Raw genomic sequence first — 13,209 nt, forward strand, 5'->3', positions numbered from 1 at the left:
ATAGGGAATCTATCATCCATGTGGACTTTGTTGAGGATATCCTATATGACTATCCTATCTTATCCTATGTGATTTCCTCCTTTTCCTGGGGAATTTCTGAATTTAGAATAATAGGATATGGTTTTAAACCCTTGCTCTCTGACTACCTATGTGACTCTAGGACTCAGCTGGCTCATCTGTAATAGGGAAATGGGGAGAATATGGTAGGGGGAGAAGTCAGACCAGATGCCTTCTACTGGGTTCCTTTTGGTCCTAGACTGAAGATCTTCATGAGAAGAGCCAGAATTAATGCTATTTTATTTCTTTTTTTTGTTTTTGTTTTTGTTTTTGTTTTTGCAGGGCAATGAGGGTTAAGTGACTTGCCCAGGGTCACACAGCTACTTAAGTGTCACGTGTCTGAGGCTGGATTTGAACTCAGGTCCTCCTGAATCCAAGGCCAGTGCTTTATCCACTGCGCCACCTAGCTGCCCCCAATTTTTTTTTTTGTTAGGCAATTGGGGTTAAGTGACTTGCCTAGGGTCACACAGCTAGTAAGTGTTGTGTCTGAGGCCGGATTTGAACTCAGGTCCTCCTGACTCCAGCACCGGTGCTCTATCCACTGTGCCACCTAGCTGCCCCCCTTTTTTTTTTAAATTTTTTAAATTTAGTTTGCAGGGCAATGGAGATTAAGTGACTTGCCCAGGGTCACACAGCTAGTAAGTGTCAAGTGTCTGAGGCTGAATTTGAACTCAGGTCCTCCTGAATCCAGGGCTGGTACTCTATCCACTGTGCCACCTAGCTGCCCCCTTAAATTATGTTTCAATTGTCTTAGAATTACCTTTGCCTCTGCCATAATTCTTGGCTTATGTGGCAAATAGAAATGAATTTTGGTACAGTTCATGGAAATAAGTTCTCTATCACCTTAGCACTTGGATTTTTCCTGTTTGTACTATAATTCAATATTTTATAGACTAAATCACAGCGTGTAATACCAGGACACACACAATGGTGGGACCTGGCTGACCACAGTTGGCCAGGATTGAGAATCTGGCTATCTAGCCATGATCAAGACATTAACCAAGTGTGGGCAGGCAAGGAATTGCATACCAGAGAAAAAAGACAGATTTGAAAGGCTCAAACTGTATGCTAGGTTAGACAGGTAGGTAAGTTAGCCAAGGTGGAGTGGAACAAGCAGGCAAGGTTTAGAGTCTGGGAGAGTGACCAAGAGGGTCTTTTGTAGCTGTTGACCCTGAACGTGAGCTCGGATGTTAAACAGAAATTGTTTGTTTTCTGTCCCTAATTTAAGGACCTTCTGAATGACTCTTGGTCTCCAGGTGATGGTCGCCCCTGATTTGCATGGGATTCAAGCACAGGGGTGGCCAGCACATTTCAATGCAGTTTCATCAATGGATTCCCCATCCTTAGCTGTCTTATCGTGTTTTCTTCTCTCCCTCACTGCAGAAAGGTTTTGAAGGAAATATCTGTTGGAGACCTGAAGCCAAATGAAACCGTTCAGGCAAATTTGGAAGCACAGCTCCTCTCTAAACTTGACCACCCAGCCATCGTCAAGTTTCATGCCAGCTTTGTGGAACGAGATAATTTCTGCATCATCACTGAGTACTGTGAGGTAAGGCTGTAAGCTAATTCTGCGGTTTGATGAGGGTGGAAACCAGACTAGAATGGTCCTGCAGGAGAAAGCCTCTCAAACAAAACTACCTTGAAAGTGTGAGCACCAAATTATTGTGGATTTGAACCCTTGGGATCTCTTATTGTGCCGCTTAGAGCAATCATCTCTGGGAGGCTATTGAGTTCCAAAGGAGGGTTCTTTTCTTCTTTTGGTTCCCTAAAACCATGCACTATTTAGAGAGAATCGCTGCAGCTGAATGTTAGGAGAATGCTTTAGGAAGTAGGTGTTTTTTTAAAACCCAAACAATTCCCACAGAATCTCATGTGAATTTGAATTCATTGATATGGAATAATGAGTATATAGGACTGCTGGCACCTCTTTCTCACATATAGGGCTTCCAGATTAACTTCTTGGGGATCAGGATGCTTTCTGGGTCCACAGCCTCTCAGCATAAATAGTTTATGGGCATCTAGTGATATTTACTCTTTCTCCTATTTAGCCAGAGGACCCAGGTAGTTCAAAGCAAAGACACTTTAATGAATAGCTTAGTGGGGATGAACCTAAGGTTCACTCACACAAATATATATGCTACCACTGGGGAGAATGAGCTTACATAGGGATCATGCATGAAGGGCCCATACATGGAGAATATATGTGGAGAGCCAACTCACACCTCCGATTATGCAGAAACTCTAGTGTCTTCTGGTGATTCCTAGCCCTGCTCCTCTTAGGTAGGGGTGTCTCAAGTGCGTTGTTCTTCTGGGCTCACTGGGTGTAGTATCTCTGCTGATCACATTGCTCTCGTGGATCCATGGGGCTTGCTTCTTGCTTGACGCAGTGTCCTTCTGAGCTTTTCTCTTGCTTGTGTCTTCTGGGCTCATCTCTTTGGGGCCAGCCAAGCCATCTCAGCCTCAGTCAGCTAGGGTATTATGGCTAAAACCTCTCCTTGATAAAGTCAGGCCGACGAGCTCTTTAGTCCTAACCACCACACAGCTGACAAAAGCCAGATTGGGTAACCTCAGGGAAAGATTAGGTCTTTCCTTTTCTAACCCTGTGGGAGCTCAAAGCCTTCTGTTAATGAGACTGTTCAACTGGGCTCTCCATGTCCTTTCATACTCCCAGTATCCTCTGTGACTTGGTGGCAAAGGATCCAAGCTAAGTGTTCTCCCTCCATTTAGCCTAAATTCCCATCTTAATTATGCATGTCTGTCAGGTTGATGCAAATACAGCTTTTGTATTATAGTTTGCTAGCAAAAACCTGAGTCTTCTTTCAGCTAATTTACCTGTTTTCATCCTACATTACTCATTTAACACCTCTGTGCCTTCATTTATCCATCTATGAAGTAGAAATGCCCATGGCCTTCTAAATGGAATATTTGAGATCTTTAATAATGGTTTTCAAACATTTGCTTACTGAGTCTAAACATTTTTCACCCCAAGCAAGGAATGATGGTTTGTTTTCCTTTTATGTTTGCCCGGGGGAGGAGGAGTAAGGATGATATCCAGTGTGGAGGTGGCCTGGTGTGGAAGTGTCTAGGAATGATCATGTAGACCTTATTACATGGTTTTGTTTTTAAGAAAAAAAAAGAGAAACAAGGGGTTCATTTCTTTGTTTTTAAACCCAAACAATTCCTAAAATATCCTCAAGTGAGTTTGGGTTTAATGCTATAGGCGAATGGGTATATACCACCTCTGGTTCCCTAGGCACTTAATGTAATAGTTCACAAGCATCCAATGGTATTTACTCAGTGGGTGAATTTTGCCCTGGAATGAGCCAATTCCTTATGGGTTTTTTTTTTTTACCTTGGCAGATGAGGGAATGGAAAGGAGAGGGGGAAGGCTGCCAAGGGACTAGACTTGGGCAAGGAGAATGTTACTTTTGGCTCTCCATTAACCTCTGTCTCCCCAGCCCAAGGGTAAAGGGTGACATCAGTCATACATAGAGAGTTACTAAAGAAATCCAGTGAATTTTGGGACTCCTGGCATGGAAACTGGACAGTCATGGCAACCTCAACAGGCTCCTCTTGATGGCTCCATTTAGCCTCTGTCCTCTTCCTAGCCAGACATTCTGCCTGATGCATAGCACGCTGCAAGCCCTGTAACTAAGCATCCTCTGCAGGGAATATTTGAAGCCATGGGAAAACCAAATCTCTGCTGGGCTCATCTCATTAAAAGCAAAGGCATTGGGGGTAGCTAGGTAGCACAGTGGATAAAGCACTGGCCCTGGATTCAGGAGGACCTGAGTTCAAATCCGGCCTCAGACACTTGATACTTACTAGCTGTGTGACCCCGGGCAAGTCATTTAACCCTCATTGCCCTGCCCCCCCCCAATAATAATAATAAAATTTTAGGGGCAGCTAGGTGGTGCAGTGGATAGAGCACTGGCCCTGGAGTCAGGAGGACCAGAGTTCAAATCTAGCCTCAGACATTTGATACTTATTAGCTGTGTGACCCTGGGCAAGTCACTTAACACCAATCACCTCACCAAACCCCCCCCCCCAAACAATAAAAGCAAAGGCATTTTCTCATTGTGTTACCTTGGGCAAGTCACTCACTCCTCTGGGCTTAGTCTCCTTGCCTGTAAAATGATGGGGTTGAATGTGATGGCCAACAAGGTCCCTTCTAGTTCTAGATTTAGGAGCCTATGATCTTATAAGAGTTGTGCTTCAGTTTCCTCATCTGTAAAATGGGGTTGGACTTGGTAGCCTCGAAGGTCCCTGCCGGTTCTCAGTCTGTAATCCCGAGATCCTCTGACCTGCCAAAGCTCGCATTCCACTGCCCCAGCCTTTGAAGTGTAACCGGGGTCTCTACCCAAACGAGGTCTCAGAACAGGACTTGGGGGGAGGACATGAATACAACCCAGCTCCAAACTGCTACCCATTCGTCGTGAGTTTCTTCTCATCTCTCTTTCTTTAACTTCTCTAGTTAATCGCCATCTGTTTCTGAGACAAGTGTTGACAAGTATTACTGCTATCACACTGACTTTGTAACAGCTTGAGTTTTCAAAAAAAAAAATTCCCTATTTTCAAATACTTCTTAATGGCTTCAGTGAAAAAAAGACACACCTTTCCCTCTATGTGTTAATTTAAAAATGATGGGTGGTTTCCAAATGGATGGACCTGTTCTCTCAGATAGGAGTTGGGTTGCCATGGCAGCAGGAGCTAGAAGGGCAAACGGAGCATCTGTAGATTTCCAGGGCTCTGCTGAGTGTGCGAGCTTCTGGGACCCATACAAAGGACATCATGCATACGCATTCTTAGTCCCTTGTTGCTACCAGGAATATCCCTCACTCATTTTGAGACCCAAAAAGCAGGTGATACCCCCCCCTTTTCTTAGGGAAAATATTCATGTTTGAAATGAAAGGCCTGATTCATAGGAATATGTTATTAACATCAGAGGAGTGGAGTGTTCTTCTCTTTTAATTTCCTCTTAAGTAATTACAGTGATGTGTGGAGAAGGCCAGCCTCAATTAACTAGGGTTAAATAAAAAAGTAGATATGGTTCAGGAGATAGATTCAAAAGATAGATAGATGGATAGAGAAATAGATGCTAGATAGATGGCAGATAGGTGATAGATAAATAGATGATAGATGGATAGATAGATAATATAGATTAACAGATGATGGATGGATAGATAGATGATAGATTAATAGATGAAGGATGATAGATAGATGGATAGATAGAAAGATCACCTTTCAAATGCTTGCTATGTGCCAAGCACTGTGCTAAATATTGGGATGAAAGATGCTTCCATATCTTAAGGCTCTTACATTCTAATAGGGGAAGACAAAGCACAAAGGAGACCAGAGGCATGGGGGGAGGCAAAGCAGATGGTAGGAAGGCAAAACACTCTGGGAATTAAGTTGAGTTGAGAGTGAAGTAAGCAGCGACTGGTCTTCATAAGAAATAAGATGAAATTAAGTCCTTTAAATCCTCCTTATAATAAAATGATGGCCAAGAGACCTCTCTAGTCCATTAGAATGAAAGTCAGCTTTCTAAGGCTCTAATTTGGAACTGTTGGTCCTAAGAACCTAGATCTAGGACTGAAAAGGAACATTCAGCCTAACCCCCTCATTTTAGAGATGGGGAAACTGAGGCACAGAGAGGTTAAGGCACTTACCCAATCTCCTACAGGTAGTAAGTGTATGACAGAGCCAGAGTTCGAGTTTAGGGCCTCTGACGGCAAAGCCAGTATTCTTTCTACTGTATCATGTACTTTCTTTGGCCTGAGGAGCATGGACAGAACCACTAGGATACATCATTAAGAACACCCCCCCCCCTCCCCAGGTGGGATCCTGGTTTTGCTCGCTTCATTATACATCAGTTCATACAAGTCTTTCCAGGTCTTTCTGAAATCGTCCCGCTTGTTGTTTCTTATAGCACAATAATATTTCATCACTATCATATACCACAGCTTGTTTAGCCATTCCCCAATTGGTGGACACTCCTTTGATTTCCAATTCTTAGCCACCACAAAAAGAGCTGCTATAAATGTTCTTGTACAAATAAACCTTTTTCTCTCTTTTGGGATGTCTTTGGGATATAAACCTAGCAGTGGCATTGCTGGATCAATAAGTATGCACAGTTTGGTAGCCTTTTTGGCATAGTCAGAGGACCCTTTCCTAATTCTTCCGCTCCTCCCTCTGAAGTCTTGCCTCCTTCAATAATGTTGAGCTTTGGAGACTGTGGGTTGGAAAGGGAAGATATCAGTAAAGACATGGAGGACCACTTTACATCATCTCTTTGTTTCTAAGGCACAGGGCACCTTGATCAGGGATCGCCTACCATGGTAGCTCTTTTACATGGTTAATTATTTTAAGAGGTTCGTCAACAGAATGTATTGAGAGCCTGTGATAAGCACAGTGGTGAGATAAGAAGGAAATAGAAGACAGCTCTCAAAGTGCTTTCAGAATAATTGAGGAGAATGAGTGTACCCAGGACAAAGGAAGAGGGTGCATCATCTCTCCAGGAATCTGCAAGTACTAAAAATGCAATCTTTGGGACTCACGGGGATTTTTTTTTTTGTTTTTTGGTGGGGCAATGAGGGTTAAGTGACTCGCCCAGGGTCACACAGTTAGTAAGTGTCAAGTGTCCGAGGCTGCATTTGAATTCAGGTCTTGCTGAATCCAGGGCAGGTGCTTTATTCACTGTGCCACCTAGCTGCCCCCACAGGGATATTGATAGTGAGGCTAGAAGCCATTTGAGAGCCTTGATCCATGGGGGGTGGCTAGGTGGCGCAGTGGATAAAGCACCGGCTCTGGAATTCAGGAGTACCTGAGTTCAAATATGGCCTCAGACACTTGACACTTACTAGCCATGTGACCCTGGGCGAGTCACTTAACCCCCATTGCCCAGCCAAAAAAAAAAAAAATTATAAAAAAAAAGAGAGCCTTGATCCAGAGAAGGGGTTGTTCCCTCTCTACAAGGGTTACTTATGTGATCAGTATCATGGATATGAAGCTAGAAGGGATGGGCAAGGTTATTGACTCCAGCCCCCCACCCCTTATTTTACAGAAGAGCGGCTGTGACTTGGAGTGTGTGTGTGTTGGGGGGGTATGGGTGTGTGAGTGTGTATGTGCATGCATGTGGTTTGAACCTAATTATCTGACTCCCAAATCTAGGGATCTCTCCATAGTTTTGTGGTGCCTCCCTTGTATCTTCTGAGGCAAAAGCTACCAAGCTTTAAATAGCTTGGGGGCTCAGTTTAACTCAGCCAGATGTTGGAAAGGCAGAAATAATAATAATAGTAATAATAATAATAATAATAATAATAATAATAATAAACAACTAACTCTTTTTCACGTGGCTGCTTGGTGGCATGGTGGATAGAGTGGTCCTGGAATTAAGAAAGACCTGAGAACAAATCTGCCCTCTGATGCACACCAGTGAGGTAACCCTAGGCAAATCATTTAACCTCTATCTGCCTCAGTTTCCTTAACCATAAAATAAGAATAATCATGGTACCTACTTCCCAGGGTTGTTGTAAGGATCAAATGAGATAAAAAATTTGTCAGGTATTTTGAAAACCTTAAAATGCTATGTAAATGCTAGTTATTGATAATCATTATTATTTCAGTTCTATTATAAAAAGACCAAAACCTTTATTTTTTTTTTTTATTTTTTGCTTGAAAACAATTGATTTCTTTCATTTGGCTACTCACATGCACGTTACTCATAATCTAGGTAAATTATATTCACATCATCCTCTTCATCTTCCAAGTAAATGGATTTTGTTTTTTGCTGGTGTGTGTGTGTGTGTGTGTGTGTGTGTGTGTGTGTATGTGTGTGTGTGTGTGTGTGTGTGTGTGTGTGTGTGTATGGTCATTTCATGACCTTCCTGTTTGTTCCAAGTAGAGAAATGGATTAGCACTGAGTAATTCATTAAAATGCATTGTGCTCATTTACAGAATTATCCTTTTCCCCACTGTCAAAATTGAGACATTCCTCTGTTTTCAATGGTTGAAGCTCCCACATGTTATTTCTGTTATCCATAATGGATGGTAAGCCAGTTTACAGAGTGTTGACATCTGCTGAACCAAAGGATTCAAGGCTGATGGAAGGAAAGTTAACAGACCCCATTTCTTTTGGCTGTGGCTTCAGGTGAGGTCGAGTCAACACAAGGAAATAGGAGAAAAGACCAAAAGCAAAAGGGAAAAGAGGGGAGAGACATTGTCCCTATTGAGCTTCCTTTTATTAGACTGAGCCTGGTATATCAGCCTCTTGTGGTCCTTTTCGATCCTCACTCTGTGATCCAGTGTGTTAGCTATCCCCAAATTGACTATCCCTATCCCTAAAGCTATCCCACAGCTGGGTGGAGCAGCAGAGTCAGGAAGATGAGTTTGAATTGGGCTTTATACACCTGCTTGTTGTGTGATCTTGGGCACTTCACTTAACCTTTATTTACCTCCGTTTCCTCAATTATAAAATGGGGATAATCACAGCACCTACCTCACAGGGTTGTGGTGAAGATCAATTAAAATATTTGTAAAAAGCACTTATTACACAGTAGGCCTGGCACACAGTAGGCACTATATAAATTCTTAATCCCTTACTCCTTTTTTAAAAAACAGTATCACATAATAAATTAACTTATTAGTAACCCTAACCCTTATCAGCTTTGTGTAATCCGTAAATTTGATAAGCAGTACTACATAAGCCTTTAACCAAGTAGTTGATAAAAGTGTTCAGTAGCGCAGAGCAAAGGACAGATTTTCTTGGTGTGCTCCACTGGGGACAACCTGCCGTGTTGACACTGATACATTATAATGACTCTTGGAGTTCAACCATCCAACTAGTTATGGATTCATCTGTTTATCTTCTAATCCATATCTCTCTATCTTATCTCTAAGAGTAGGAAGATTTACTTTATAAAGAACTTTGCATAAATCTAGGTAAACTATAGCTGCATCATTCTATTCCTCTCCCAGTTTAGTAATCTTGTCCAAAAGGAAATGAGGTGAGTCTATTTTTGATGGAGCCGTGTCGCTGCTAACTCTTTCTAGCCATTCAGCAACTGTCTCTTGAATGATCTATTTTTAGAATTTTCCCAGGAGTCACAAAGTCAAGCCTACTGGCCCATAGTTTGTAGACTCTTTTCTTTTACTTTGTTTTTTTTTTTTTGTTTGTTTTTGTTTTTGTTTTTTTTTTTTAGAGATAGCATTTTCCCTTTAGTCTCGTGGCATCTCTCTTATTTCACATATTTTTTCATAAATCACTGACAGTGGCTCAGATATCACATCTGCTGTTTTTCTTTCAGGATCTGAAGATATTATTCCTCTGGAATTAATATCTGACGGCTGAGTGTTCTTTTATTGTCTTCCCACTTATCTTAGATATCGCATCCTTGTAAGTCATTTTTGTTTTATCAGTTTTAGGGTAAATGTCATTCTCCTTTGCAAAGAAAACACAAAAAAAATGAGTTGACTAGTTCTGGCTTCCCTTTTTAGTTTTCATCATCTAGTCTACCCCAAGCAAAAGTCTTATACCTTCTCTGATCACTTTTTACTCCCTATATAGCTTTAAAATAGCTTTTGTTTTGGTTGTTGCCATTATTCTTAGCTTCTGTCACCAAATGTAGCTCATTCTGATCTGTGGAATTCCTAATGTTATTTTTAGGGGACCATCTCACCCTCTTATATTCATCCTCTGTTATCTGGCCTTGCTGCCATCATTGGTGCAGTTGTTTCAAAATATAAGTTGATTGGTGATTTGTCTGTGCATCCACATTAGTTTCTTCAGACACATCCAATATTTCCTCCTCACTGGACATGTTTCGCTTTGTGTCTTCAGAATTTTCTTTTTAAGGATCTCCATCATCCCTCCTAGGCTGAATTCCCTTGAAGCATTTTACTCCATGGGACTCTTCTCTTCTGAACCCTCTGAAATTTGGATGTACATCAGACTGTACCCAGATTTCTTCTCTTATCACAAACTCTAATATTAACTTCCCTTTAAGGTTTCCATCATTCTCTCTCCAACAATCAGTTCTTCCCTGTTAGTGATATTCAGATCCAGAATAGAATTTCCACTTGTTGGTTCCTTCCTCTTTTGAAAGATGAAATTATCGTTAAGGCAAGTCAAGAGGTTATTAGCTACTCTGCTTTGGGCGAGGCGGGGGGGGGGGGGTGAAGAGGAAGAGGAAGCTCCAGTAGATTTTTAAAGTCCCCCATGACTATTATGTCATGCCTTTGTTGCAGGATTTTGATATTTCCAAAATTCTTCCCGTATTTTCTCCTTCTGACTAGGTGGTCTGTAGTATACTTGAGTAAACCTTAGTTTCTTCAGCTGGAAGATGGAGATTATAAAAGTATCTAACTCTCAGGGTTGTTGTGAGGATCAAATAAGATAATATTTGTAAAACACTGGCCCATAGTAGGTGTTATATAAATGCTTTTTATTACTACTACTACTACTACTACTACTTTGATGGCAATTTTTTTTTACATTTCTCCCTCCTTTGATCTTCACCCAAATACTCTCCATCATGCTTTTTATCTCTGATTCCTAGATTTCCTCACATGATTATACCTTCTTAATATATAAGACTACTCTAACTCCTTTTACCCATCTTGTTCCTTCTGAAAAAGGTATACCTATCTAATCTTGGGGTTTACCCAGTCTGAATGACATCTCTGACATCAAATTTGCACCCTTCCCTTGACTTTGAGTTCCTTATTTATTAAATTTTGGACATTTGTGTATATACTTGAAGTCACAAGCTTACTATTGACTCCTTTCTTGAATTTTTGTCTCTTGTGAATGTTTGAGTGTCTTAGCTACTATTCTCCCTTCTTTATTACTGTGCTTTATAGTGTCTAACTTTGGTGACCCACATAAGCAACCTTCTTCAACTCTCAAGTGTTGGGCATCTTTCTTCAGTATCCCTGGAACGTCAAAATTTTGGGAAATTGGGGTTATCCCAGGGGAATCTGGCCTCTCTTAAACTTCTAGACTACCAGGATCACCTTAAAACCAGAGTAAGATAGTTATGGTATGTAGAAATTCACCTGAGTGTGGCCTGTAGTGACTCTAGAGAGTGGAGTCCAACCATGGGGATCAGGGAGCAGAGATTATCCAAGATATAAATTGGTTCTTAACCCAGTACAAGTAGGCCCCTATTTTTGTGTTTTTAACATGCCAAAAAAACTTTGTCCATTGTTTTGGAAATAATTTTTTTTTACTTATATTTATAAATATATTCAGCTAAAAGCTAGCAAGGCAACCCACATTTATTGCAAAGAAATACAGAACTATAAATCATCTTGAGATTTAATTTTTGCGACTTTAGATGCCCTAAGAACATTAAGTATCTTCCTCAAAATAGAATGGAGTAATTCACTTAAATGTCCAGAATGTTCTAAAATAGTACTTTATGGATTGAACCATTATTTCATTCCATTTCTGGAAATAAAAAGAAGTTCTGCCACTTTACTCTTGTTCATGTAAATTCAGCTCAGCAGAAAGAACACTTACTTGAAAGGAATTTGAAGAAAATTAGCAACTGAAATCATGAATGCCCATTCATATTATCAATCACACACTCCATGAATATGACATGATATGCTGCAATAACAATTTAGAAATTGGATTTTCTCTTTTGGCTTTTAAGAGCATAATATGGCTTGACACCTTTCCTGGTTTTCCTTTATGAAGTCCATTGTAGAGATGAAAAGATTCAAAAGAAGATAAATGTAGGTCTTCAGGATTTTACAGTATAATAACAGGGCTTTTATTTTCCATTGCCTGGTATTTTTCTGAGCAGTGCCACAGGCTTTAAAAATGATTCTGGAAGGATTCTCGTCACGTTATTTGGCCTTGGCTTTACTAAGATTATTATTTTTACCTTTTTAATTGTCCAAAGGAACAGACAAAACATTCTCATTAATGGGTTAAATGTTAGCTATGTTTTCAATTTTTACCATTACCATCTGAATTGTCTAGCTTTTCTTTTCTTTTTTGTTGTTGTTAATGTTTCATATAAGAGAGCTCTTTGTAAATACTGATCCTAGAGGCTTTTTAAATGCATTTGTTCTTAAAATTTAAGTTCCATCGTACTCAGTATCCTTCAGATAATGTCACCCTTCTCACTTTGAAGACTAGATTTATCAGCTTATGTTAATGAGAGTATATATGTGTATATGTCTCTGAGGCTCAATTTTTATCTAATGTTAGAATAATTCATTTAGTATTTACAACATGAATATTCAATATTGGGGTATAGATAGACTATCAACATGATACAGTTAAAGCATTTGGAATCAGAGTGCTGACTGAGTTATTGATTACCAGTATACCTTGGACATAGTCATTTAAGCATTGTGAGGCTTCCTCAGCTATAAAACAAAGATAATAAATAACATGACTATCTTCCCAGGTAGCCCTCTAAATGTTGAAGAATGATGTAGAGTCAGATGTCATTAGTATCATTAGTATTGTACAAGAGCATTTATTAGCATGTTATTGGCATCTCACTGAGATTTCAGAATGGAAAAGACAGGTCATGATGATTTAATTAGTAACAGCACTACTATTAATGTTATATATACCACAGTGTAAGTGAGATGTTTTCCTTTTTTTTAACCTTAAAAAGATTAACTTTATTTTTTTAAGGTTTTTTTTTTGTGTTTTAAAAATTATTTATTTATTTAAATTTTTCTCAATTACATGTAAAGATATTTTTTGAGTTCTAAATTTTTCTCCCACCTTCCCTTCCCTCCCCACTCCTGAAGACAGTAAACAATTTGATATAGGTTATATATTACAATCATGTTATACATATTTCCATATTAATCAGAACAAAAGGAAAGAAAAAACACAAGACAAAATAAACAAGAACAATAACAAAGAAAGCAATAACAAAAGTGAATATAGTATGCTTCAGTCTACATTCGGACTCTATAGTTCTTTTTCTGAATGTGGAGAGCATTTTCCATCATAAGTCTTTTGGCATTGTCTTGGGATCATTACATTGCTGAGAAGAGCCAAGTCCAACACAGCTGGTCATCACAAAATGTTGTTGATACTGTGTACAATGTTCTCTTGGTTCTGTTCATTTCACTCAGCATCAATTTATGTCTTTCCACATTTTTCTGAAATCCATCTGC

The 13,209-nt window shown here is 39.9% G+C and overlaps 1 protein-coding gene across 5 annotated transcripts in view; it reads left to right on the top strand.

Moving 5' to 3' along the window:
- NEK11 (NIMA related kinase 11) overlaps positions 1-13,209 on the top strand; it is a 277,182-nt gene that overhangs the window by 68,847 nt on the left and 195,126 nt on the right. For all 5 annotated transcript variants that reach the window (XM_043968528.1, XM_043968529.1, XM_043968526.1 and 2 more), the window contains exon 3: positions 1,441-1,606. In XM_043968528.1, coding sequence (XP_043824463.1) covers positions 1,441-1,606 — 166 coding nt within the window. The remainder of the gene's footprint in view (positions 1-1,440; positions 1,607-13,209) is intronic.

This window comes from Dromiciops gliroides, chromosome 5, assembly GCF_019393635.1.
Source record: "Dromiciops gliroides isolate mDroGli1 chromosome 5, mDroGli1.pri, whole genome shotgun sequence".
NCBI classification, from domain to species: domain Eukaryota; kingdom Metazoa; phylum Chordata; class Mammalia; order Microbiotheria; family Microbiotheriidae; genus Dromiciops; species Dromiciops gliroides.